Source organism: Dendropsophus ebraccatus, chromosome 3 (genome assembly GCF_027789765.1).
Source record: "Dendropsophus ebraccatus isolate aDenEbr1 chromosome 3, aDenEbr1.pat, whole genome shotgun sequence".
Lineage (NCBI taxonomy): Eukaryota > Metazoa > Chordata > Amphibia > Anura > Hylidae > Dendropsophus > Dendropsophus ebraccatus.
In genome coordinates this window covers 25,217,296-25,244,386 of record NC_091456.1, presented here as the reverse complement: position 1 = coordinate 25,244,386, position 27,091 = coordinate 25,217,296, and the positions used below count along the sequence as shown (strand labels likewise).

The window sequence follows — 27,091 nt, the reverse complement described above, 5'->3', positions numbered from 1 at the left end:
TTGGTTAGAGCTACGCAAACATTCTCAATAGCATTAGTTCCACCCCCAAGACACCTAAGTGGCATAGGGAATGAACTTACCTTCATCCTCAGGGCCTCATAATACACTCTTGGTTTTCTTCGTTCTTGTTAGATTTTATTATTGTTATATTAACTTCATGAAATGCTTGGTGGAGCTGTATGAAAATGTCTCAGTTTGTTGTCAATCTCCTAGGTATACACTGTACACAATGTGCTTTAAGGCATGGAGGAGCTTTGTGACCACACAGAATCAAACTAAGCAAAAGTATCTGATTGCAGAACGGTATGGTAAGTATTACTATTTAGTAGAGACATGAAATAACATGGTTTCTAACTGGCGAAAACAGTATTTTGTTGATTTAAAGAAGAAGTCCGGCCAAAATGAAAACTTTACTGGAAGGGAGGGGGAGGACAAGAACATAATAAAAGGTGTATACTTACCCATCACCATGCCCCCTCAGCGCTGCATCACCAGCTTCCTGAGCACCACTGGACTTCAGTTTCGCCTGGCTTCCTGGGGAGAACCCAGGGGAGAGTGCCCGCTCAGCCAGTCGGTGACTACAGCAGTGTCTTGCCCCAGTCACTGAACAGCTGAGCGGGCAATCCTGAAACCAGTGCAGGAGCACGTCATGGGTTCGGGAACAGTGATACAGTGCCATGGGGGGGACGGGTAAGTATATATTCTTCATTTTGGCCGAACTTCTGCTTTAAAAAGTACCTTCCACTAGTGAGTTCGGCAGGATTCCTGTTCAAAATTCCTGCAGCTCTTTCCTAAAGCGAGTGTGGTACAGACCAGCTGGTAGCTCCATAGGATGCATTATAAGTGTATTACAATGCAGCCTATGGAACTTCCGGCTGGTCCATACTACACTCTCTTTAGGACCGAGCACAGAGCCACAGGAGTTTTGAACAGAGATCCTGCCGCACGCACTAGTGACAATACCAAACAGAGCCATTGAAAAAGAGTGGTACTGTTTCTGGAAAAAAGACAAAAAACTAACTAACTGCCCTTTCATTTTGAAACCCCAATTTAAAGGGCCTTATATATTTATTTTGAGAATCACGCTGAATCTTTGGACACAGCAAAATCTACACGTGTTAGATTTGTGTTTGGGGAGGACTTTTCCAAGGGTAATTGTCCACAATGAATCCATGGGTTTTGGACTTCATGGCTGTGGCCAAATCTTCAGTGGAAAAATATGTCATGTGTGAATCCTTTATATGTGCAAGAGGACATGAGGTTTTCAGCCATAGACAGATGGATTCCCAGGCAACTGTAAATGTGCTGTGTGTATATACTGTAAACAGGCGGCCAGGGCTGACATTGCCCTTCTTTTTTGCCATAGGTTGTATAGGTTATTATTGGACCAAACACAATCGGAGTAACATCACTCATTGTTCTTTTTGTAATCATGATACAATGGATTGCAGTCCATTACCTATGTCAGTTTCTTGATGTTTTGCAGAAATTGTTTTCTTACTCTGTATTCTGTGTTTGTTTTTGTTTTTTGTTTTTTAACAGCTCAGAAAGGTATCATGTGCCTTGCATTCAATCACTGGGTGATATATATCCACGTCTGCAGGACAAAGAATCACATGCTGTCTGAAGCTCTGCAGTTCAGAGAATATAGGCTCATATGGTAAGATGATTAAATATGCTATATACTTTTTTTTTTTTAAATAACAAATTTAGGGTACATTCACACTTACCAACGTGTACCCAAAGGATTTTTTGCAGTGGGTGCTGCCTGGAATCCGGAGCAGATTAGCTACCCATTTACTTCAGTGGATAGCAGAACTCGCAGCAAACCTGTAAGTTTTAGGGTGTAAAAAGTTGCAAAGTGTAAGGAGTTAAGTGGTGATGCAAAGCATCATCACTTACCTTTTCAGACTTCAGACCGTAAGGAGCGGTGCACAGGAGCATGATCTCCCATTATGATGGTCCCTACTCTAAACGTGTTTCTCACTCAAGAAAAGATTGTTCCTGAGTGTCCCTGTACGGCACGGTTTATTGTGAGCAAAAGGCATACATTGTATGACTCCTGCCCAGACTGCCAGGAACGAGTTAAGTGACGATGGGTAAGTGCTAAGTCCCCACTGAACATCAGAACAACCGTTAGTTGTTCTGCTCCTCTACAGTAAGCAGCGGTCTGTAAAGATCTCTGCTTACTGTCTGGCCCCCAGGGGGTTAAGTGGCAATGCTGTCTATCCTCACTTAACCGCTTCCTTCCTTGTAGGACTGAGCAAAGTACGCTTGCCCCTTGTGATATGGTACATGCGAATGCACACTTATAGTTTTATAGGCTATCCAACCTTCATATTTGTAAATGGACACTCTTTCAGCAATACATGGAACATTTGGATGAAGCGGATAGAACAGAGTCAAAGAGTCCGTCAGATGGAAGCACTAGCTTTAAACCACTGGGCCTTGAGTCTGCAGATGAGGGTATGTATGGCGGAGCTGTATTATGTTTACATATAGAGCACTGATTTTTCTATGTTATTGTGTCATTACTAACAGAAGGTGATGTGTGCCCCATTCATTGTCTATGGTTACATTCTTTGAAGTTAATTTGGCACCAATAATGGCACCTCTGCTTTATATCTGTCTTATAAAAATATATATATCTGACCTGGTCTATATATATGACCTTTTTCTGTTTGTAGTGTATATACATATGGTTAGCCTTGTCCCAAAACTTTGGGCAATTTTTCTTGTACCTTTACTCAACCTCCATGGGGAATCATGGTAATGCTGTGTCTTAAAGGCTTTGCTTCAATGGAAAGAAATGCATCTTCACATTGAGGAAGAAAAGGTGAAAGAGCAGAGGGCAATTAGACATCACCGGGGCCGTATGCTGCAGGCAGCAGTTGAGGCCTGGCAGCTCTACATACATTATCGTCAGCGAAAGAAGAAGCAGCATGGTAAGAATGGCCGTGTTGAGTTACTTACTAGACAGAAACTTTGGACACATACTGACAGGTAACTTTAATCTTTAACCTCTTAATGACCGCTGATACGGCCTTTTACAGTGGTCATTAAAGGTCCATATTCTAGGCCGCCACCTTTACAGGATAGGCCTAGAATAAAGCAGAGTATATCCCTCATGCAGAGTTCACAGGAGCTCGGCTGTCAGTATGACAGCTGAGCCCCTGTTGCATCTACCAGGGACGGAGAAACCTCAGTTTCTGGTAGATTAACCCTTTATATGCTTGTGGTCAGATCATAACTGTGAAATTAAAAGTGTCTGCTGCACAGTACTTACCCATCAGCTTCTGGTTGATGTGCTTGTTGCTACCGATGGGTCTCTGTGGCAGCCGTGGGGCCTTGTGATGACCCCCAGTCCTGCCATGGATGCCTGAGCATGAAAGCCAAATGAGTAAATTCTCAGTATTAACAAAGCGTAACACTTTGTCAGCCTGGCAGTCTGCTTATGAGCCAGCTGCCTTTGAACTCCATGCCGCTCCTCTTTGGGTGCCTGGAAAAGCTGGATCCTGTCCTGGGGATTTTCTCCCTGTTTCCCAGAACTGGATCCAACTTTTACAGGCACCCGGAGTGGAGCGGCATGGAGTAAAAAGGCAGCCGGCTGATAGGCAGACCGTTAGGCGAACAAAGCGCGTTGCTTTGTTGATACTGTGAATTCAGTCATCTCTACTCGGAATGCATGCTGGGGAAGGGGTTAATGACAATTTAAAGCAGTGCTTCCCAACCTTTTCCACCTCGGGGCACCCCTTGGGAAAAAAAATTAGCTCGGGGCACCCCTACCAAATAATGTTCTACAAAATACAAAAACCATGATTCAGTGACTCACAGGTGATGTCTTCTTTGATCTCCGGTCCAGACCACTATGATGATTTCTTCCAGCTACGTTTCATGTCTTCAGAACCTGCGAGACAAACATTTTAGGCTCTGCACATTTCTACCAACTTTCTTCTCTTTCTCCCTCCTATAGGCTCCCATAGTAACTGCGCTGTTTGGTGTCATGTGCAGTAAAGCGATTAGGAATGTGGGTTGCCTCCATATGTATCATCCCCTGCTGTGCCCCCACCCATATAGTAAGAATGCCCCCTGCTATGTTCCCCATGATATGCCTCCTGCTATGTCCGCCATGATATGCCCCCCATGATATGCCTCCTGCTATGCTCCCCAATGATATGCCCCCCCATGCTATGCCCCCCCATGCTATGCCTCCATCATATGCCTCCATACTGCTGTCCACAAATAGTTATTAAAACAAAACAAACATTTTATTCACCTAATCCACCGCAGGGAGCTTCTCTTCTCTTCTGGCTTCATCTTGTGAGCCGCGGGGACGGGACCTCCGGCAGGCGTGATGACGTCACATCATCACGCCTGCCGGAGAGGTCACTGCCCGGCGTCCCATAGGCTGCTGGCAGGAAGTGCCGGCGGCCTATGGGAGAGAATGTAAGAGCAGGACGCTGACACTTCCTGCTCCTACATTCTGCTCACTTTAATGTTCCACCTGCTCACAGTGCGGGCAGAACATCAAAGTGATCTGTGCATCCCGAGAAGCTGCGCGGCCGCAGCTTCTGGGGATGCTTAAAGTGACAGTGTCTCTATTCCCACCGGGATCCCGCGGCACCCCTGGCGGGTTCTCCCGGCACCCCGGTTGGGAAACGCTGATTTAAAGCATGGATGGGGAACCTTTTGGCCCTCCAGCTGTCGCAAAACTAGAATTCCCATCATGCCTGGACAGCCAAAGCTAAAGCTAAAGTTTTCCTGGGTTCAGTATATATGTTTTTAATAGAGATGAGCGAACCCCGAGCATGTTCGAGTTTATCCGAACCCGATCGTTCGGCATTTGATTAGCGGTGGCTGCTGAAGTTGGATAAAGCCCTAAGGCTATGTAGAAAACATGGATATAGTCATTGGCTGTATCCATGTTTTCCAGACAACCATAGAGCTTTATCCAACTTCAGCAGCCACCGCTAATCAAATGGCGAACGATCGGGTTCGGATGGACTCGAGCTGGCTCAAGGTTCGCTCATCTCTAATTTTTAACATAGAAATTAGAAAATACCTGCCCACAGCAACCAATCACAGCTCGTCTTTCACTTTACAAGAACCTAAAGCTGAGCTGTGATTGGTTACTTTGGGCAGCTTACACCAGTTTCCATTTAACACCGTTTCATAAATCTGGAACCTTGTGTACGTTGTGCAAGTTATGCAACGTTATTTTTTTCCCCTGTATTACAGCACTGGCCTTGTCCTTGTATCATGAAAACGTCACTCAGAGATATTTTACATTATGGTCCCATCAAATGGACAAAGTCAAGAGACTGCAGGCAAAACAGGAACGCTGCGAGTCTTTGGCACGGCGCTTTATTCTTCGAACAGTGTTTAACCACTGGAGGCACTGTATCCTTACTGCTTGCTCTATCATAATGTGCCAAGAGGAGCTTTACAATGTACAGCTTGATATGTGATTAAATAACACAGTTTAATGTTTTCTCATGTTTGTCATTTTAGTGCTTAAAAATTTAAAAAATAGTCTATTTGTGTGCATTATAGGCAACTTTATTTGGTACCAATATGTCAAAGAGAAACAACAAGTAGTGAAAACTGCATGTGTACTCAGTTGCAACTCCTAAGGAACATAAGATTGAGCAAACTTGTACAAGTAACATCAGTGTATGTGCACTTGCTACCATTAGGATTTGTATAGTGGAGTTGCACCTAAGTAGACATTTTGACAGCACAGATAAGGTTGCTTACTTAGAGCAGCACCCACACCACCATACAGGTGCAGCACTAGTGGTCGTATTGATTTTATCTTTAAAGTGTCACTGTCGTTTAATTTTTTTTTGCAGAAATCAATAGTACAGGCGATTTTAAGAAATTTTGTAATTGGGTTTATTAGCCGAAAAATGCATTTTTATCATGAAAAAGCAGTTTGAAGCTCTCTCCCCCCTGTCTTTATGATTCTCTTATGGAGAGGGGAGGGGTGGAGGGAGATGAGGCACATAAACAGGACAACAAAGAGTTAATTTACAGCTACATCATGGGGCTATCTCCTCTGAAGTCAGCACTGACCTCTCTGACCTCTGAATACAGCTTTCACACAGGTCCTGCTGTGTAATCCTTTCCTGCTGCCGACTAATCTCCCCCCTCCCCTCTCCATAGAACAGACAGGGCCCGACTGATGTAAAAGAGTCGAGATTTCCTGATAATGAGTAGTGAATGAAAGAGAGGAGGGGGGGGCCTGGGGAAAGGCTTTTTGAATGCAGAAAATGCGATATTTGCCTAATAAACCCAATTACAAAGTTTCTTAATTGATTTCTGGGGAAAAAAAACAAAAACACAGTGACACTTTAAAGTGACTCTGTACCCACAATCTGACCCCCCAAACCACTTGTACCTTCGGATAGCTGCTTTTAATCCAAGATCTGTTCTGCGGTCCGTTTGGCAGGTGATGCAGTTATTGTCATAAAAATTTACTTTTAAAATTGCAGCTCCGTGCCCTACAGGCATATCTGTGCCCGAACTCTGCACACCCCTCCGTCCCTCCTCCCCGCCCTCCTCATCATTAGGAACGCTCCAGGCAGATTGCCTATTATTCACCACCTGTGTCCGCCCAGCACGGCTGGATCATTAAGACACCTGTGCAATGTTCAAACAGAAGTAAATGTTCCAGTGGCATTCCTAATGATGAAGAGGGTGGGGAGGAGGGACGGAGGGGTGGTGCAAAGTTAGGGCACAGATACGCCCATTTGGCACGGAGCTGCAATTTTAAGTACATTTTTAGGACAATAACTGCATCACCTGCCGAACGGACCCCAGGACAGATTTTGGATTAAAAGCAGCTATCTGAATGGGACAAGTGGTTTGGGGGGAGGGGGGGGGGCAGATTGTGGGTACAGGGTCACTTTAAGTTTCCTGCTGTATTTTATCTGGTATCAGTTAGGTAACCTATCTGGGCAGTAAGTAGCGGTTCCAGCTTTTATAAACATGATTTCTATTCAGGGCTGTGTTCTCTATTACAAAGAATCCATGAGCAGTCTGAACACATTTTACAGCATTTGAGCAAGCCTGTCAAAATGTTTGGGTTTGGCAAAGTTAACCAAAAGCTCAGCGTTTGATTCCCTGCAGCCCTAGCGTCCTGGCAAACATGGATACAGCCATAGGCCATAGGCTGTATCCATTTTTTCTAGGACTCCCTAGGATGGCATTTAACCCCTGCAGTCACGGGGAATCAAACGTGACTCGTTCAGGTTCGGATAACTTTACCTAACCTGAACATTTTGACAGGTTCACTCAACATGACTTACCACTTGTGAAGCAGAATATATGGCAGATGTATCAAGCAAGGAATAGGCTGCTTTATTTTGAAGTATGACAAGTTGAAGTAGAAACACTTGTATTATTTTTATAATCAGCCTATTGTCCTCGCTTGGTTATTATTTTTTATTAGTAGTTTAGTCTAATTACCTTTTGTATATTCATTATCTCTACATTGATTTCCATCAAACCTTTCCTTAACTTGGTGACAGACATGCAGATCAGCGCAGAAGAAGCCAATTTACAGGAAGTAGCACAGGCCCATTACAGACTCCACCTCATGGTACTGCTCTCATGTGAGGTCTTGTGCATATTCATCCGTGAACAAGATATCAGTTGAAGACGTGTTAAATTTCTGGGATTTTTGTTGTTGCAGAAGTCTGGCCTTCATGCTTTTAAGAAGAATATCTACCTTGTAAAGTCTACACAGGAAAGAAAGCTGCAGGCTGTCCATCAGTATCACTTTTTAGTAAGTTGTTTGAATCGCTTTTAATAACGTGAAGTATTGTAATAATAATTTGTACAGTGTAATAAAAGGTGCAGTAACTATTTTTGTCCACATGGAAACAACCTTAAAGGGGTATTTTCCATAGGTAAAATACATGGTGAATCATCCGCCCTCCTGGAGAATAACATTTTGTTTCATACTTGTCATTACTTTTACAGTCTCCTTCTCCAAGTTCTGAGCCGGCTGTCTCTGCACTCTGTAATGCTGGGAGGATTAATCACAGTGAGGTCACCAGCAACTTGACCTTAGTTTAACCCTCTCAGCATGAAAGTGCAGAAACAGCCAGCCAGCGTTGCTGCTTACATCAGCTTTCTCAGAAGCGAAGGGGGGAGGGGGTTCAGAGTGGAGACATAACAGCTCACACACAGTTTTCTGTGTCTTCAGCAGAAAGCAGAACTGGGGGAAGGTGACTGATAAGATAATAACTATGGAACAAATTGTTCGTCCACAGGAGGGGGGATGATTCAGCATGTATTTTACCTGACGAGAATCCCCCTTTAAAACGGGTTGGTAAATTTCCAGGTAGATAAAGGTAATTCCATATAGAACATATTACCTTCTCTAAATATCTTATTCTTCTGTGCAGTTGCTCCGCAGGTTCTGGGCTGCTTGGCAGCGTCACAAGGAGCAGAAGGAGGAAGGCAGACTCCTGTCTCTTACTAAGGCAGCATATTCTCATTACAGGTATGCTGAGGACAATTCATAAAACTAGTGCAAACAAGCCCATAGCTTACGGTCATATGGTTGGTCTTATTCTCCATATAAAACGGATGGTTACAGTCGGATGGTTGGCCTAATTTTCCAAACAGCTTTAGGCTGCGTTCACACTACGTATATTTCAGTCAGTATTGCAACCAAAACCAGAAGTGGATTAAAAACACAGAAAGGATCTGTTCACACAATGTTGAAATTGAGTGGATGGCCGCCATATAACAGTAAATAACTGCCATTATTTCAATATAACAGCCGTTGGTCAAAAATAACAGCAAATATTTGCCATTAAATGGCGGCCATCCACTCAATTTCAACATTGTGTGAACAGATCCTTTCTGTGTTTTTAATCCACTCCTGGTTTTGGTTGCAATACTGACTGAAATATACATATACTGACTGAAATATACGTAGTGTGAACGCAGCCTCAGGATATATTCACACACCCGTAGTGCAGGCTAAGGCCCGCACTACGAATGTGCATCTGTAGTGCTCCGTGCTTCACTGAGTACTACATTCCGACTTCATTACCATAGCGATCCGGGCCGTGTAATGCATTCCACATTACAGCACGTCCTTTTTTTGCGGCACGGATTGCGACCCAGTACACACATACGGATGTGTGAACAGGGCCAATAGAATACCATTGGTTCTATGTTCTGTCCACAATTGCGGACAGAACAACGGATGTGTGAATGTAGCCTTAGTGGTTGCTTGAGACATTTGTTTGCTGTAGCCCTAATAAATGTCCACGGTGATCTTTTGCCTTTGCCTTTTATGCGCCCTAACTACAGTATGTAATTCTGCTTTTTCAGGATAGTTGTGCTGCAGAAGTATTTCAATTTCTGGATACAATACAAGCAGCAATGTAAGATCAAAAAGGTACAATGGACTGTTTATGGTGTTGGATTATATTTGCATGTGAAAATATTACACACTCAAGTGAATTTGCTTTAACTCTTTAACATGTAGGGGTATTGTTCTTGCTATCCTTGCAGGTTCTTGTTGCAGCTGCAGACCGCCACTATGCTAACTACCTTCTGCCTCAAAGCTTCCAGACATGGAGGGAACAAACCTATATTAAGCAGAGGTTGAGAGAAATGGAAGATCAAGCCACGCAATTTGACAGGTTGCACTTAAGAACCCATATACATGGCAATCTAATGCTTATTTGCAAATTATTGAACTGTAATCTATTTGTTTTTTAGCCTGAATAATATAAATACATGTTCTTTTTAAACACATTTCAGAAGGCATTTATTAAAGGTCTAATCTAATGCAGACATATCACGCCTAAAGGATGTAATAAGTGTATAGCTAGTTACATGTAATAAGTGTATAGCTTATACTATCAATATTATTAAATGACACTTAAAAACATAGAAAGATAGAAGATTGTCGGCAGGAAAAGCCCACCTGGTGTCCATCTAGTCTGCCCTTTTAGTATTTCCCTTCTTATTATCTTGGGATAGATATATGTTTATCCCATGCCGGGTTACATTCTGTAATTGTAGATTTACCAACCACATCTGCTGGAAGTTTGTTCCAAGCATCTACTACTCTTTTAGTAAAGTAATATTTTCTCACGTTGCTTCTGATCTTTCCCCCAGTAACCTCTCACTTTGTCCTCTTGCTCTTGAGTTCCGTTTTTAACTAAAAACACTTCCCTCCTGAACCTTATTTAGTCCTTTAACATACTTAAAGGTTTTGATCATGTCCCCCCTTTTCTCTTTTTTCCTCCAGACTGTACAGATTCAAATCCGTAGGTCTTTCCTGATATATTTTATGCCTTCACCATTTTTGTAGCCCGTCTTTGGACCCGTTCTATTTTATCAATATCCTTTTTTTTAAGGATAAGGAAACAATTATCAAAAATTATTCTAAATGTTGTAACAGTAGCAATGCACATGAAATTGCTCCCACCAAATGTATTCTGTAAACATTTCTTTCTGAGTTGACTCGAATGGGAGACTATAGTAAACAACGTTCTGAGGACACTAGTTCTCCTGATAGGTGCAGGATCCACCTCTGGAACCCTGATCTACCCTGTGGAAATGCCAAAAATTCCATGTAATTGAATAGCTTTTTTCTTATGATTAGTTTTTGTGTACAGAGAAGAGTGCTCCTCACTTGGAAGAAGAAACTGGAACGTCAACAAGAGAATGGTTTAGCCGAAAGGATGGTGAGTACAGTGTGTATAGTCCTAATGCAGAACCAGAGTTCAAAGCAATATGGAACAAAATATAATACTGTACAAAATAACACAAGCCGTCATATCAGAAGGGTCAACCTCGAATAACCCTAAATATATTTTCGTACTATACTCGCCTTTTCTGACACAGGGCTTTTTATAAGGCTGGGTTTACATAATGTTTTCTCTCGCTTTGTCTGTCGCAGGTATTCGTCAGCATCCTGTTTAGAAGGGGATGTCAATGTATAGTGTGGCAGACAGCTTGGGCCCCACTTATCTCAGTAGCTGGAACGTATTCCCTAGCTTTTCGCTGGTGTTTGCTAAATTAACAGGATTCAATAGCCTGGTCTGCTGGGTTACTGAATCCCATTAATTTAGCATATGCTGCCTGAGCGGAGTCACTAGATGACTCCATTCGGACCGTTGAAATGAACAGGGCCCACTGCTGCCTGCCACTTTATATGTCAGCATCTCATCCTCGTTATAAAATCTTCTATCTGTAATTCTAGGCTATTCTGCACTGCAATTTAAGGTTGATGGAGCAGCATTGGCACATGTGGAAAAGTCGTCTGGCTGCTGTTTATACAGAGCGTGAGGAGGCTGTGTTCGCTTCAGAACATTACTGCAGGAGACGGCTCTCTCTTGCATTCAATACATGGAGAGAACACATTGAAAATACAAAAGCGGAGTAAGTTCAATGTTGGTAAATTAAATGGTTCATTCAGACCCGAGAAAAAAGAAACTAGTTGACAATTTTAGGTCTGTAATAAGGGTAACATGTATATGCTTGCCTATAACCCACTGTTATTTTAAATGTGTGCTATGCTTGCATGGCTTCCTTTTCTGTTCTCCTTTCCATTACTATTATAAAACATTGTCCTGCATAAATACATTAAGGGAAGGGATATTTGTTAATTCATTTACAGAATTGTCCTGGTCTCTGTGGTTTACTGATATCATGAATAACAGGTAGATTAGAAGTGTATTACTATTGATGGGTAAGAAGCAAAGAGACCTCCTTGAGGGATTTATTACATCATTTATAGTACAGTTATTAAGCACAAGAATTGCCCCTTTGTACAGTCATTAATTAAATTAATTACATGTCAAAAGTTTTGATGGATCTGGGTGCTGAAATGCCCACCAATTGCTAGAATGAACAGGGAGAAGTGCTTGGCTAAGTGCTTCACCTCTCAGTGCGGAAGATAGGCTCACAGAATTTCAATAGAATCCATCTCAGATGAGCACATCTTTACACTTTTCCTAGTGATCATAGGGGTCTAAACACCCAGACCCCAATCGATCAAACTTTTGAAATGTCTCTGACATGTCAAGTTTTAGTGTTTTTTTTTCCATTACAAAACGCTTAATCTATGTTCTCACTACATAAAAATGCTGCCATTTTTTTCCAGATAGCAGTGTATCTGTAATGACTGCCACAAATACTGTTCATGAACATTGTGTGCAGCAGTCATTTGGCACTAAAAACACCCATCATTTTTACATAGTGAGAACATAGCCTTAAAGGTAAAGTAGTTCCTGGTGTTAAGCAAGTTCTAAACAGGATTTTTTTGTAGCTAATGTAACAAAAGAGATGGCCCTCCAATTCAGATTACTGTCTTTTTATTCATATGAATATTTGCAGTGTTGAGACCCCCATCTGACAATTAAAGTCCTATTGAAGTGCTTAGTGAAATCAGTGGTGTCACATGAAGAGTTGCTTGGTGAGATCAGTGCTGCCACAGAAAGAGGTGCTTAGTTGGATCAGTGCTGCCACAGGAAGAGGTGCTTATTGTGATCAGTGCTGCCACAGGAAGAGGTGCTTAGTGAGATCAGTGCTGCCACAGGAAGAGGTGCTTAGTTGGATCAGTGCTGCCACAGGAAGAGGTGCTTATTGTGATCAGTGCTGCCACAGGAAGAGGTGCTTATTGGGATCAGTGCTGCCACAGGAAGAGGTGCTTAGTGAGATCAGTGCTGCCACAGGAAGAGGTGCTTAGTGAGATCAGTGCTGCCACAGGAAGAGGTGCTTATTGTGATCAGTGCTGCCACAGGAAGAGGTGCTTAGTGGGATCAGTGCTGCCACAGGAAGAGGTGCCTAGTTGGATCAGTGCTGCCACAGGAAGAGGTGCTTAGTAGTATTAGTGCTGCCACGGAAAGAGGTGCTTAGTTGGATCATTGCTGCCACAGGAAGAGGTGCTTAGTAGTATTAGTGCTGCCACAGGAAGAGGTGCTTAGTGGGATCAGTGCTGCCACAGGAAGAGGTGCTTAGTGGGATCAGTGCTGTCACAGGAAGAGGTGCTTAGTGGGATCAGTGCTGCCACAGGAAGAGTTGCTTAATCGGATCAGTGCTGCCATAGGAAGAGGTGCTTAGTTGGATCAGTGCTGCCACAGGAAGAGGTGCTTATTGTGATCAGTACTGCCACAGGAAGAGTTGCTTAGTTGGATCAGTGCTGCCACAGGAAGAGGTGCTTAGTGGGATCAGTGCTGCCACGGGAAGAAGTGCTTAGTGGGATCAGTGCTGCCATTAGTAGAGGTGTGTGGCTGCAGAGTGGTGTTGGGTTGTCGCTGGAGGAGAAGTACTTATTGCTGCATTGCACTGCTGATTTGTCACTGTTAGGAATATTATGTACACTGTGTGGTGGTATTAGAAGAGATGCTGAGGGGGTTAGTGCTGCTTTTGGAAGAGATATTCTATGCCCTGCATGGTAGACTTTGGTTTAAACTGTTTAGAGCAATATTGGTGCCGCACAGCAGTATCTGGCCCTGGTATAGAGCATGTAATAAATAGATCTGTAATTATATGATCTGTGTCATTAATTTATGTAGCAAGTTAGCGATATGTGAGTGTATATGATGTGCCCATATGTACTACTAGAATTGTAATTTTTTTCCCCCATGTCAGGCGATACAGAGAAGAATTTGCTTCACGTCATCACCGACAACTCTGTCAATGGAAAGCTTGGAATCAGTGGAGACTGGTGAGATAAACACAGAAAAGCCATAATATTAAAACCACTGAAAGGCCCTGTTACAGTGACAAGGGTTAGATGGCAAGTGTAAGGTTTTATTTTAATAGAATTTCCTTATACCAGAACCTCTTTAAAGGGAACCTGTCACCCCCCGTGTCGGGGTGACAGGCTCCCGACCCCCCGCTACAGCCCCCTATACTCACCTGATCCCGCCGGGTCCCGCTTCTGGATCCGGTTGGGTCACGGAGATATCAGCCGCTGCAGCCCGGCGCGCGCGCTGAGAGATGAGTCCAACGTTCATATAGTATGACGGAGAGTCCAGCGCTCCGTCATTCTCTATGAGCATTGGACTCATCTCTCAGCGCGCGCGCCGGGCTGCAGCGGCTGATATCTCCGTGACCCAACCGGATCCAGAAGCTGGGCCCGGCGGGATCAGGTGAGTATAGGGGGCTGTAGCGGGGGGTCGGGAGCCTGTTACCCCGGCACGGGGAGTGACAGGTTCCCTTTAAGGTATAGTTTGAGAAACATACCAAAGGTTTCAAGCTATTGACTCCCAAATTTGGAAAAATAAGTCTGTTCTATGGAGTCTCAGGCTCAAAGCTTGTTCTGCTTATTAGAAAAAGTTGCTGCTAATGCCTTGCCGCCATATATCACAGGATACTTTAAGAAGTCTGGTGGCATCCATGGCTTGATGGTCAAAATTGTTGTGGAAGCAGGATAGTACTAGATAGGTGGTTTTAATGCTATGGATGATATCTGTATCTTACAGTGAATTATATCTATTTAAAGAGTACTTGTCAATAAAAATAACTTTTTACCTGTCATCAGCCATGTCAGAAGTTATTAGATGCAGCAGGTCTCTCTGCTGAGACCTCCTGTGGTCAGGAGATATATAGCCGTGGAGAGAGCACTGCGGCTGTGTCATTCACTCCCTGTCTGTGTTTCCTGATCTGATAATTCCGACAATGTAATGAGGCTATACTGTCGAAATCCGTGAACAGTCTGCTAGGGATTAGATCGAGCTGCTGCTCTCTCCTCCCGGCTATATCTCCAGATCACAGTGGGTCTCAGCAGTAAAATCTGCTGCAATCTCTAACTTCTGACATGCCTAATGACATATCAAAAGCAATTTTTAATGACTGGTACTCTTTAATATTATGATGCATTAAAGGAATATTCTCATCTAGGATATCTCCCCCCCTGTCCCCCCAGGATCCTGAGGATAGGGATACAGTTGCCTCACAGTGAAAGGAGCACTCATCATCACTACTGCTGCTGGCGCTTCATTCATTTTTTTCATTCAGAAGCACTCGTGGCTCCATAGTGAAACGCAGGTGTGTTGCGAGATCCATTCACTGTGGAGCTATTGCGCCTTCATTCTCAGAATTGGTAGGGGTCCGGGCAGTCAGGCACATAGCGATTAGCTTGATTTTTTTAAAAAGGTTTTATTTATGCTTTAAAAAAAAAACGCTAAAAATAAAATACAGTTGAACAGAAAGCAGTCTTATAAAAACAATGCAAACCAATAAAGAAAAAGAGCTAGCACTTTCCGACTGCTGCAACATAGTCCATTTATTCGGGGTTCACTTCAGCATGTATAGGGGAAGGGAGATGGGCGCAGGTGTGTCCAAGGCGACAGACTGTTTCACGTGCAATCAGCATGTTTTATCAGATCCTTGGGCCTGATGAAACATGCTGATTGCACGTGAAATAGTCTGTCGCCTTGGACACACCTGCGCCCATCTCCCTTCCTCTATACATGCTAAGGTGAACCCCGAATAAATGGACTATGTTGCAGCAGTCGGTAAATGCTAGCTCTTTTTCCTCTATTGGGGTATGTGCACACTGAGCAATTCTCGAGGAATTGTAGCTGAAAGTTTTCAGGCAGAATTTAAGCCCCCCATTGACTTCTATAGGATTCCTCTAGCAGATCTCCAGCAGAAAATTCTGCTCGGAAATTCTGCAGTGTGAACAACAGAGCAGAAAACCCATTGAACACAATGGGACTTTGCTCTGTACATATTTTACGGGAGGAATTTCAAGCTGAATTCCTCGCCTTTTCCTCAGTGTGCACATAGCCTTGGTTTGGATACGATATGTCTGCATTCAGCTTGATGCACCTCCAGAGCTGCCTTCTATTTGTCTGATCACTCTCTAAAAGAACTGTCTTAGCTCATGGAGTTTATAAGAGCCGTGTATGGACGTTGGTGCTAGCTCTTTCCTCCTACTGGATTTACTTATAAAAACAATACTGCAGAATTTATACAAATCAGTATAGATTTTAAACGGAAAATTGAAGACAGTCCTTTGACTCTTATAATAAAATGGTCACTTGCAATGAATTGGTAATGGCTAGATAATATGGCTGGGGACTATGGGGGGGGGTTATCAAACATGGTGTAAATAGAAACTGGCTCAGTTGCCCCTAGATACCAGATTCCACCTTTTATTTTCCAAAGAGTCTGTGAGGACTGAAAAGTGGAATCTGATTGGTTGCTAGGGGCAACTGAGCCAGTTTCTATTTACACCATGTTTGATAAGTTCCCCCCCCCCTATGTGCTTACATTAGGAATAGCCAGAAGTAAATAACAAATCTATATAACTTTCTGACATGAGTTGATTTGAAAGAATTTTCATTGGAGTATATAATATAGTAATAGTGAGTATTACCTACTATATTGTAAGACGTCTTCTCTGGTGGCAGTTTGTGGTTTACAGAAAACGTAAACGAGAGATGCTTCTTTGGGCAGATACACATCATCAGCGGTTGCTGCTGAGAAGAGTACTAGATGCATGGACGGTATGTATATGGGAAGCTAATTAAAACCTTTTCAATTTTATATAGTCATGGCCAATAGAGAATTTTCACATGATCTGCTGCCGTCTGGTTTTTATGTGTGTTTGTCAGATGTTTTCATCACATACAGAAATATAATTGCAATCATATTATGAGTAACAAAAGCTTATATCGACATTTAGAATGAGTTAATGCAGCAAGTCAATATTTGCAGTGTTGACCCTTCTTCTTCAGGACCTCTGCAATTCTCCCTGGCTGCTCTCAATCAACTTCTGGACCAAATCCTGACTGATAGCCGTCCATTCTTGCACAATCAATGCTCACATTTTGTCAGAATTTGTTGGTTTTTGTTTGTCCACCTGTCTCTTGATGATTGACCACAAGATCTCAATGGGATTAAGATCTGGGGAGTTTCCAGGCCATGGACCCAAAATCTCTTTGTTTTGTTCCCTGAGCCATTTAGTTATCACCTTTGCTTTATGGCAAGGTGCTCCATCGCCAAATTGCTCTTGGACGGTTGGGAGAAGTTGCTCTTGGAGGACATTCTGGTACCATTCTTTATTCATGGCTGTGTTTTTAGGCAAGACTGTGAAAGAGCCGATTCTCTTGGCTGAGAAGCAACCCCACACATGAATGGTTTCAGGATGCTTTACAGTTGGCATGAGACAAGACTGGTGGTAGCGCTCACCTCGTCTTCTCTGAATAAGCTGTTTTCCAGATGTCCCAAACAATCGGAAAGGGGATTCATCAGAGAAAATGACTTTACCCCAGTCCTCGGCAGTCCACTCCCTGTACCTTTTGCAGAATATCAGTCTGTCCCTGATGTTTTTTTCTGAAGAAAAGTGGCTTCTTTGCTGCCCTCTTTGAGACCAGGCCTTGCTCCAAGATTCTCCGCCTCACAGTGCACAGTGCAGATGCACTCACATCCGCCTGCTGCCATTCCTGAGCAAGCTCTGCACTGCTGGTAGCCCGATCCCGCAGCTGAAACACTTTTAAGAGACGGTCCTGGCACTTGCTGGTCTTTCTTGGGCGCCCTGGAGCCTTTTTGGCAACAATGGAACCTCTCTCCTTGAAGTTCTTGATGATGCGATAGATTGTTGACTGAGGTGCAATCTTTCTAGCTGCGATACTCTTCCCTGTTAGGCCATTTTTGTGCAGTGCAATGATGACTGCACGTGTTTCTTTAGAGATAACCATGGTTAACAGAAGAGAAACAATGATGCCAAGCACCAGCCTCCTTTTAAAGTTTCCAGTGGTGTCATTCTTACTTAATCATGACAGACTGATCTCCAGCCCTGTCCTCATCAACACCCACACATGTGTTAATGGAGCAATCACTGAAACGATGTTAGCTGGTCCTTTTAAGGCAGGGCTGCAATGATGGTGAAATGTGTTTTGGGGGATAAAGTTCATTTTCTAGGCAAATATTGACTTTGCAAGTAATTGCTGTTAAGCTGATCACTCTTTATAACATTCTGGAGTATATGCAAATTGCCATTTTAAAAACTGAAGCAGTAGACTTTGTAAAAATTAATATTTGTATCATTCTCAAAACTTTTGGCCATGACTGAACTTTTATTTTAACATAGGTACTGTAATTTTATTGCACTATTTTATTCAAAGTATTCTCCTTTTTAGTGTTATCATATGAATATTCAAAGTGTTTTGCAAGTAGTGGCCTGTAAAGAGAAGCAACACAAAGAACAAATCCTACGGTAAGTTCAAACCCCACCGCTAAAAGGTAAGAGGTCACAAAGGAGGCCTCTCTTAGGGTCCTATTACACCGAGCGATTTTTAACGATAAACGATCGCAAGCGATATTATTTATCGTTTACCTGAAATCGTTCACCATATTACACAGAACGATGGTCGTTAGTTACGATTGTTTCTACGATCATTATTGCGATCGTTTACTCCATCTGATCCCAGCGAAACAATTAACAATGTGCAATTACACTGAACGATTAGTGAACAAATGCGGAACTTGAACGAACGTGAAATTACAGCGAACGATTAACGATAATTTTAGGTTCAGATCTAAATCAACGACATACGAACGATTTTTCGATTGTTGCCTACAATTACACAGAACAATTATCTTTTAAATTCGAATGATATAACGATTTTTCGTCCGGTGTAATAAAGCCCTTAAAGGGGTTGTCCTGTATTAAAAAAAAACATAGTTATTTCTTCCAAAAATAGCTCCACACCTGTCCCTGAACTGAACTGTTTGAGTTCAGAGAAGTTTGAAAACCGAGTTAGCACAGTATAGTAAATTAAAAAAAACGAAACTTGCCATGTTCTAATGTATATAGTGTCTGTATATTTAGAGCTGCACTAAGCACCTGGAGGAGTCAAGTGACTGCACAGATTGAAGAAAGAACGTTGACAAACATTGCTGAACGTCACTGTAGAGTCAGGATACTGAAACAGGTATATTTTCATGCCTAAGATCCATGACTATGAGTTTGTTCAGTTGCATTGACCAAGTTATTTAACAGGTTTTGCAGACATGGAGAGAGGCAGCATATATTCAGGCATGTAGTCGAGAACAAACCTCCAGAGAAGTAAAAGTGGCAATTGGATGCCTTCAAAAAGGTAAGAACTAGAACAAGCTTTAAAATCCAATATAGTAGGGATTACTATTAAAGTGTCACTGTCGTGTTTTTTTTTTGTTTTTTTTTTTGCAGCAATCAGTAGTACAGGCTATTTTAAGAAACTTTGTAATCGGGTTTATTAGGCAAATATGCCATTATCTGCATTCAAAAAGACTTTCCCCAGCCCCCCCCCCTCCTCTCTCTAATCCACTGCTCATTATCAGGAAATCTCAACTCTTTTACATCAGTCGAGCCCTGTATAATTTATGGAGGGGGGAGGAGGGAGATTAGTCGGCAGCAAAGAACAAAGGATTACACAGTGTGAGCTGTATGAAAGCCAGTATTCAGAGGTCAGAGAGGTCAGTGCTGACTTCAGAGGAGATAGCTGATGATGTAGCTGTAAATTAACTCTTTGTTGTCCTGTTTTGGTGCCTCATCTCCCTTCACCTCTCCCCTTTTCATAGAAAACCATGAAGACAGGGGGGAGAGCTTCAAACTGCTTTTTCATGATATAAATGCATTTTTCGGCTAATAAACCCAATTACAAAATTTCCTAAAGTCGCCTGTACTATTGATTTCTGCAAAAAAAAAAAAATTAAATAACAGTGACACTTTAATTTACTGTCCCTCTCCCATACCTCAGGAAAACTGTGCCGCATGTTCTTGTACTGGAGAGAGCACAGCCAGACTACAAAGGAAGAGCGACTAAAGATGGAGATCGCTGCAAAGCATCATAGAAGAAGATTGTTGAAGATTTCTGTCAAAAAGTGGAACGAGTACCATGCTTTTTGTTTGAGAAAAATGGTTAGTGGTAACATACATTGATGGGACTTTACTATTGCTAGAGATGAGCCAATCTCGAATATGCTCGGGTCTGCCCGGACCAGAGAGTGCGGCATTTCATTACTGGTATAGGCAGAAGTTGGAAGCAGCCCTAGGAAGTCCTGGAAGACATGGATAAAGACTATAGCCTTTGACTGTATCCATGTTTTCCCGGCAGCCTTAAGTCTGCATTCAACTTCTTTAGCCACCAGAATTCACATGCTTCACATTCGAGTACGAGTGCAGGCCATAATAATAATATGTTGAATTTCCCTAGACCAGACATGTTACATGCAATATTCAGTTGCATATTTCATATTAACATTTTGTTTTGGTCTCTTCCTAAAAGTCCTCTACCTAATACATTTCCAGTAATTCAGAATACATGACACTAAAACTTTAAGGAAGTTCTTTGATTAAAAAAAAAAAAACAAAAAAAAAAAAAAAACTAATTACAGTTAAGGTTTTAAAGTTATAAAATTCACTATACCATGCCATGTCCAGCGCTGATGCCCCAATCCATCTCCGTCCTCTGTTTACATCCCCTGATAGCTGGAAGAGCTTGTCCTCACACAATGAAAACAAAGGCATCAGGGTCGGCCAGAGGACCCTCACTGGACTTGGCAAGATGAGTATAGCGTTTTTTATTATTTTACAACCCTTGCATGATGTAAGTTTTTAAAATGATTTTTACTGCATTTTGGTAAATGGATGACAATGGATTAGAACATCTTGTCTGAGTAATTCCTATTGATTTGACGTGTTTTTACTGCATGGTTTAATGCAAGTCATAATAAAATATTGGTTTACTAAACATCTGGGCTTTTGATATTGTAAAGTTGATGAGTTTTAGCAATTTCATATGTTTTAATTGAACTGAAAGTATTGCAGTTCTGATCCATGTAATAAAGATTTTTATAGGTTACATTATTTTTTCTTTTCACAGCTTCTCCAGCGGCAGCAGATAATCTTCTCTGGACACAGGCTGTGCCAGCATTATCTGAGGAGATGGCACCAGCTGGTAAAGTGCATTGACTTACAGATTTTCGTTTGTGTACAATATGGGCCAGTTGGCATGAAATATGCTATACTTGTGAAGATATCGCTTATACGTGTGCATTTATATTACAGCTTTTGGAGAAAAGGCGGCAGGATAAGCAGACCGTACGAGCCCTGTGGCACTGGTCTGTCAGTCTGCAGGGGAAGGTATTTTCTTATTCAAGTATAGAAATAAGTTGAGCACATGTATGGTAGACTAATAGCATTATTTTTCTTTTAGGTTTTTGACTATTGGTTGGCATATGTCTATGAGAGACAGAGAAAGAAACAGCGACTTGCCAAGGCCGTTGAGGTATATCGAACCGATTTACTACGAGATGGAGTCACAAGAATTCTGCAGTTCATGTCAGGAATGAAGCATTTCAGATCTCAACAGTCTACCCAAAATCAGCTAAAGGTGGGCAGATGTATATGTTTTTTAAAGATAAAAAAAATGAGGTTCTTAGTACACACAATTTGATCAAATGGTGTGTAATATCTCACCATGATAAGGTGACCTCAAGGGGATGGACCCTACAATATACACATGCCTCTCCCACGCTAACAATTAAACATGCCTTTTGGCTTTGGGGCTTTAGTGTAGGGTCCGTCCCCTTGAGGTCACTTTATCATGTTGGGATAATATACAAAAATTGATAAAATGGTATGCAAAAAAAAAAACACTTTTTTTTTTGGCAATTTAAAACTATATCAACTTATATCAACTATTTTGATCAACTATATCAAGTTTATTTAAATGACAGTAGCTATTTATGTTGTGATAGAGATGAGCGAATTTACAGTTTGAGGCTGGGTTCACACTACATATATTTCAGTCAATATTGTGGTCCTCATATAGCAACCAAAACCAGGAGTGGATTAAAAACACAGAAAGGCTCTGTTCACACAATGCTGAAAGTGAGTGGATGACCGTCATACAACAGTAAATAACGGCCATTATTTCAGTATAACAGCCGTTGTTTTAAAATAACAACAAATATTTGCCATTAAATGGCGGCCATCCACTCAATTTCAACATTGTGTGAACAGATCCTTTCTGTGTTTTTAATCCACTCCTGGTTTTGGTTGCAATATGAGGACCACAATACTGACTGAAATATACATAGTGTGAACCCAGCCTTAAAGCAAAGCGCTTTATTACGTTTGGCCGTTGGCTGGCCAGGATGCTGCTCTTAACTCCACCCCAGGTGCCCAGAAAAGCTACATGCATTTCTTGGCGTCTTCTCCGAAGACTGCATCCCTTTTTTCTGGGGACCTGGGGCGGAGTTTATCCTGACAAGCCAACCGCCGAACATAGCAAAGCATATCACATTGTAATACTGTAAATTCGCCCACTTCTAGTTATGATGATATATGCATATATAAGCTGTCCCACTGTTGGCAACTGTATCACTGGACACTTATTACCTTAATATTTATATAAAGGTTATTATGTCCTTTTTCTAATGGCTGATCTAGGAGGTACACATACAGAATATGGCAGTACGTCGCTGTGCTATGATCTGGAAAGAGAAGGTTTTCAAGAAGAATCTGAACATTCTTCCACAGAAGAAAGTGACTTTTCAGTTACCAGTTGCTCATGTGCAAGCCCAGGAAGACTTGGGCAGTACACCTGTTGAAAGTGTTTCTGTAGTTGGCACTATACACCGTAATGGAGTTGAACCCACCCCGAGCACAATGTAAGAGATCTATAGATAGGTACAGTCACTACATTTTAATTTGTACAATTTAGGTACTAACTTATATCCTGGTTCTAGACCTACCTTACGAAGAGACCGTCTAAAACCTAGAACCCCAGATTTTTTGATACAGTCCCTGGAAAGAGAAGGTCTTCTTGGAACAGTCATTGTTGAAGCAGGAAACAATATGTGAGTGCCTTGCCTTCATTTGTTATACTATTTTTTTTTTTTTACATGAATATGTAAAATTCTGCAATTTTTTTTTTTTAAGGGACTCTACAGCAAGAAACATTACTGAGAACTACTCTTCAGGCATGGTTAGTTCATCTGAGCTGGAAACAGAGCACAGAACCACAACTGACAATCCTCTTGCAGCCCATCACGTTGCCAATTCACACCAGGCACCATTGGATGCAGTAGTTATACCTTGTGCTTGGTTTGAAAAGCCAGCAGACACTGTGAGTAGGAAAAAAAGTAATAGAATTCTATATAATGCAATCTATAGCATTTAGATTATAGACTATAGAACAATTTTATATGAAGGAAAAAGTTCCCTCTACCCTGCCTATCACAAAAACAATGTTATTTTTTTATTATTACATAGTTATTATGCATTTGACAGTTGTAGAGGTTTTACTATACATCGTCTTGGTTTCATATTTAAAAGTTATGTAAATTATTTTTTCTTTTTGTTCTTTCTTCCTCAACAGAAAAATTTTAAAGCTTATCCAGCAGATCCTTGGCTTGAGCACCATTCATGCTCTAACCCAATTTCAGATTATTCCAGCCGGCTTCTATCACCAAATGACTTTTTACAGGGCAGAAGTGTACCAAACCCTCCCTCTACAGGTAAGTAGAAAGTTTAGATTAGTTCAGTGCCCACAAAATGTAACAGAGAGACAATTAACACTTCATATGGTTTTCTTATAAATATGCCCTACAGTGTACTGAAAACTTAGTATCACATTTCCTTTGAAAACCTACAATTTAGCCTGGTTATGTAGTTATGGTATCTGACATGTATAGAATATGATGAGCCTATTCCAAAATGCAGCTATTCTAGAAAATGCTAATCTACAAGAGGAGAACAAAGATTTATCGACAACAGAAGTAACAGATGCAACTGCCCTAGAAAAGGAACTCTCTGAAATCCAGCATATTCTGAAGCAGTACCAGCACCAAAAGCAAGAACTAAGGTATGTTGCCATTGCCTAGGCCAGTGATTTTCAACCAGTGTGCCGCGACACATGGTCAGGTGTGCCGCGGGGAAAGTTCCCCAAACTATGGTGCCCCTGTGTTTTGTTCCCCAGCAATGCGCAGCGATCAGTGGAGGATTATAATGTGGGCGGTTGCGTGGTGCGCTGCGGCGTGCCGTGATGCCTGCATCCAATCAACATGTGCGCTACGGCCCGCCGCAGCGCACCACGCTCCCGGTCTCCGCTGATTGGAGGAGCATGTCCGGGCCCTACGGGCGGCCAGTAAGTGAGGCGGACAACAGCGGCAACCATCTCGGAGGAGGTGAGGAGGATGGGGGAGAGAAACAGCGGAGAGAAGTTTGGTGGAGAGAAGCATGGGGGAGAAAAGCACAGGAGAGAAGCAGGAGGGAGAAGTATGTTGGAGAGAAGCACGGGGGAGAAATATGGTGGAGAGAAGCAGGGGGGAGAAGCACGGGGGAGAAATATGGTGGAGAGAAGCAGGGGGGAGAAATATGGTGGAGAGAAGCATGGGGGAGAAAAGCACAGGAGAGAAGCATGGGGGAGAGAAGCAGGAGGGAGAAGTATGTTGGAGAGAAGCAGGGGGAGAAATATGGTGGAGAGAAGCAGGGGGGAGAAATATGGTGGAGAGAAGCAGGAGGGAGAAGTATGTTGGAGAGAAGCACAGGGGAGAAGTATGGGGGAGAGAAGCACAGGGGAGAAGTATGGTGGAGAGAAGCACGGGGGAGAAGTATGGTGGAGAGAAGCACGGGGGAGAAGTATGGTGGAGAGAAGCACGGGGGAGAAGTATGGTGGAGAGAAGCAGGGGGGAGAAATATGGTGGAGAGAAGCACGGGGGAGAGAAGCAGGGAAGAGAAATATGGTGGAGAGAAGCACAGGAGTGAAGTAGGGGGGAGAAGTATGGTGGAGAGTGAGTATAAATACATTTAGAATCTATATTATTAACTATATGTATAGCATGTACTGTTTTCGTGTCATTTTGGTTGGTGGTGTGCCCCGGCATTTTTTTTAAGTATAAAAAGTGTGCCGCGGCTAAAAAAAAGGCTATAAATCACTGGCCTAGGCCACTAAACAAGCACAAAAACAAGCCAACATGTGTTAAATGCCTAAGTTCTAAGGGGAATTTTTACTTTACACTATCATATGACATATTGGTATTATTGTTTAGGAACTTTTTTTTTGTTTTTTTTTACGCTTGGACATACTCCTAACCTCAGTTGGTGTTGCATACATGCTGTGTAGTTGCACTTAGGGTATGTTCACACTACGGAATATGCATGGAGACTTCAAGCGGATTCCGCCACGCGGCCTCTGTTTTATTGAAGTTTTGCCCATCCCATGGACTCAATGAAATTCGCTGGCGAATTCTGCTGTCTGCCTGAGGAAATGACGCGTCAACGTGTGCACATACCCTTATTATTCCTGTTTATTTCTGCTCTGCACATCTCAGGAAGCTGCTGAATAAGAGAGCAGTATAGATTTACACTGAAAGTCCATATACCACTTGCTTCTCAGTCCCCAGGTGCGTAGAGTCTCAGCAGCCAAGCCGATACAAACTTCTGACATGTCGCTAAGGCATGTTTCAAGACACATCTAATATACTGTAATAGTAACAAGAGAAACACCACCAATTGCATTTTAAGGAACATTTAGCAACAAAATGCCACAGAGTTTGTGTAAAGGTTAAGTGATACCAATTTATTTTTTTTTATGTTTCAACATTTTTATGTTTAAGAACTTGGCACAAGCATGCTCTGGTGTTAAGAGGGTGGTTGGATGCTGTTGGCCTCGTCGTGGACCCTGATGAACAAATCACAGCCCAGGAAGTAAACCATGAACTGCAACAGGTAGACTGCAATCTTTCTTAATTCGTATTATTAGATTATAGTGGTTTTACGTTAATGCTCTACCAACTGCCAACCTAGTTATACCATGGTGGCAGCTTGTATCATAAGGAAACCTCTGGTTATACAAAGGCAAGAAGAGAAAGTACATTGTTATAGGTGATAATTGTAGCTCAGCAACAGTTTGTAGGTGCCATAAAAGACCCATTATAGAAGAGAAAAGGCACATTGCTAGTTTACAACTGCTAGGAACTGGACGCAAAACTTAGGCCTTGTTCACATGTTCCATGAATTTCTGTTATTACGGACACATTCATTTCTATTGGGCTATTTAGACTGTGTAGTTTTATTTTTGCAATAGTTACAGACGTAATGTCTGCAAAAAATACAGACCACCATAATTTAACTTAACATCCGATTTGTTGCGGATCTGCAAACAAAATTGGATTACTGATTGACTTGGAACATATTTATTACGGATGTAATTTACGGTCCTGAAAAACTACTGTGTGTGAATGAGGCCATAATTTTGATAATTCTCTCATGGTTTTATAAGTGACTCATGATATACATTGCATCAGTTTTGTTTGAAGTGTTTCTTTTAAAGGGTTGGATAGTAATTGCACAAACGTCTATTGTGCCTTTTCAGTGATTGTGTTGTATCACAGCTTCAGTAAGTGAATAGGGTTGCATGAAATCCATCTTGGATGAATTTCTTGTGACTGTCACAGGGCACAGAAGTAACACAAACCTATTCTCTTGGCTAAGATGCAATACAGTCTTTAAGCCAAAGTCAGAAGTTTATCCAGCAGGAAGGATAAGTTGTTCCTTTTGAATCCACTATAATTCTATGATAAAGTCCTGAGGCAGTTGAAGGAGAAGTCCCATGAAAATAAAATACTTACCTATCCGTGTGTCCCTGCAGTGCTGCCTTAATAGCCAACAGACGCTGGCCTCCAGCATTGTCTGCCACAACATAACCCGTTGATGGATTGCCTGCTCAGCTAATCAGTGACCAGGGTGGGACACACCGCTGCAGTCGGTGACTGGCTGAGCAGGCCCTTGACATTCCAGCAGCAGGACCTGAGGCCATGACGTATAAAGATGCAGACCGAAAAGTACTTCTGGTGGCGGAGAAGAGGCGCTATAGAGGCACAGGGATGGGTAAGTATACTTTTTTTTTTTTTTTTTTTTTTATGTTCACACAGCCCCCTGCCAGCAGAGTATCTTTTATTTTCACGGGACTTTCTCTTTAAAGTGACTGTACCACCAGGCCGACCCACCCTTAGTGGGAAGAAACCCCAGCCCCTCATTGATGTGACTCCATAAGAATCAATGGAACCCTATCATAGAGGGTCGGCCCACCTCCAGTGCTTCAGC

At 42.2% G+C, this 27,091-nt stretch overlaps 1 protein-coding gene across 2 annotated transcripts in view; it reads left to right on the top strand.

Annotated features, from left to right (window-relative positions):
• The window catches only part of SFI1 (SFI1 centrin binding protein), a 36,753-nt gene that overhangs the window by 9,245 nt on the left and 417 nt on the right, over positions 1 to 27,091 (top strand). For both annotated transcript variants that reach the window (XM_069961225.1, XM_069961224.1), the window contains exons 6-32: positions 214 to 308; positions 1,543 to 1,660; positions 2,364 to 2,466; positions 2,789 to 2,945; positions 5,239 to 5,400; positions 7,533 to 7,603; positions 7,697 to 7,789; positions 8,415 to 8,512; positions 9,355 to 9,421; positions 9,538 to 9,668; positions 10,640 to 10,721; positions 11,240 to 11,418; positions 13,633 to 13,708; positions 16,404 to 16,499; positions 18,135 to 18,211; positions 18,827 to 18,929; positions 18,998 to 19,094; positions 19,737 to 19,897; positions 20,862 to 20,936; positions 21,047 to 21,121; positions 21,195 to 21,371; positions 22,433 to 22,653; positions 22,732 to 22,842; positions 22,925 to 23,111; positions 23,364 to 23,502; positions 23,708 to 23,849; positions 25,603 to 25,714. In XM_069961225.1, coding sequence (XP_069817326.1) covers positions 214 to 308; positions 1,543 to 1,660; positions 2,364 to 2,466; positions 2,789 to 2,945; positions 5,239 to 5,400; positions 7,533 to 7,603; positions 7,697 to 7,789; positions 8,415 to 8,512; positions 9,355 to 9,421; positions 9,538 to 9,668; positions 10,640 to 10,721; positions 11,240 to 11,418; positions 13,633 to 13,708; positions 16,404 to 16,499; positions 18,135 to 18,211; positions 18,827 to 18,929; positions 18,998 to 19,094; positions 19,737 to 19,897; positions 20,862 to 20,936; positions 21,047 to 21,121; positions 21,195 to 21,371; positions 22,433 to 22,653; positions 22,732 to 22,842; positions 22,925 to 23,111; positions 23,364 to 23,502; positions 23,708 to 23,849; positions 25,603 to 25,714 — 3,205 coding nt within the window. The remainder of the gene's footprint in view (positions 1 to 213; positions 309 to 1,542; positions 1,661 to 2,363; positions 2,467 to 2,788; positions 2,946 to 5,238; positions 5,401 to 7,532; positions 7,604 to 7,696; positions 7,790 to 8,414; positions 8,513 to 9,354; positions 9,422 to 9,537; positions 9,669 to 10,639; positions 10,722 to 11,239; positions 11,419 to 13,632; positions 13,709 to 16,403; positions 16,500 to 18,134; positions 18,212 to 18,826; positions 18,930 to 18,997; positions 19,095 to 19,736; positions 19,898 to 20,861; positions 20,937 to 21,046; positions 21,122 to 21,194; positions 21,372 to 22,432; positions 22,654 to 22,731; positions 22,843 to 22,924; positions 23,112 to 23,363; positions 23,503 to 23,707; positions 23,850 to 25,602; positions 25,715 to 27,091) is intronic.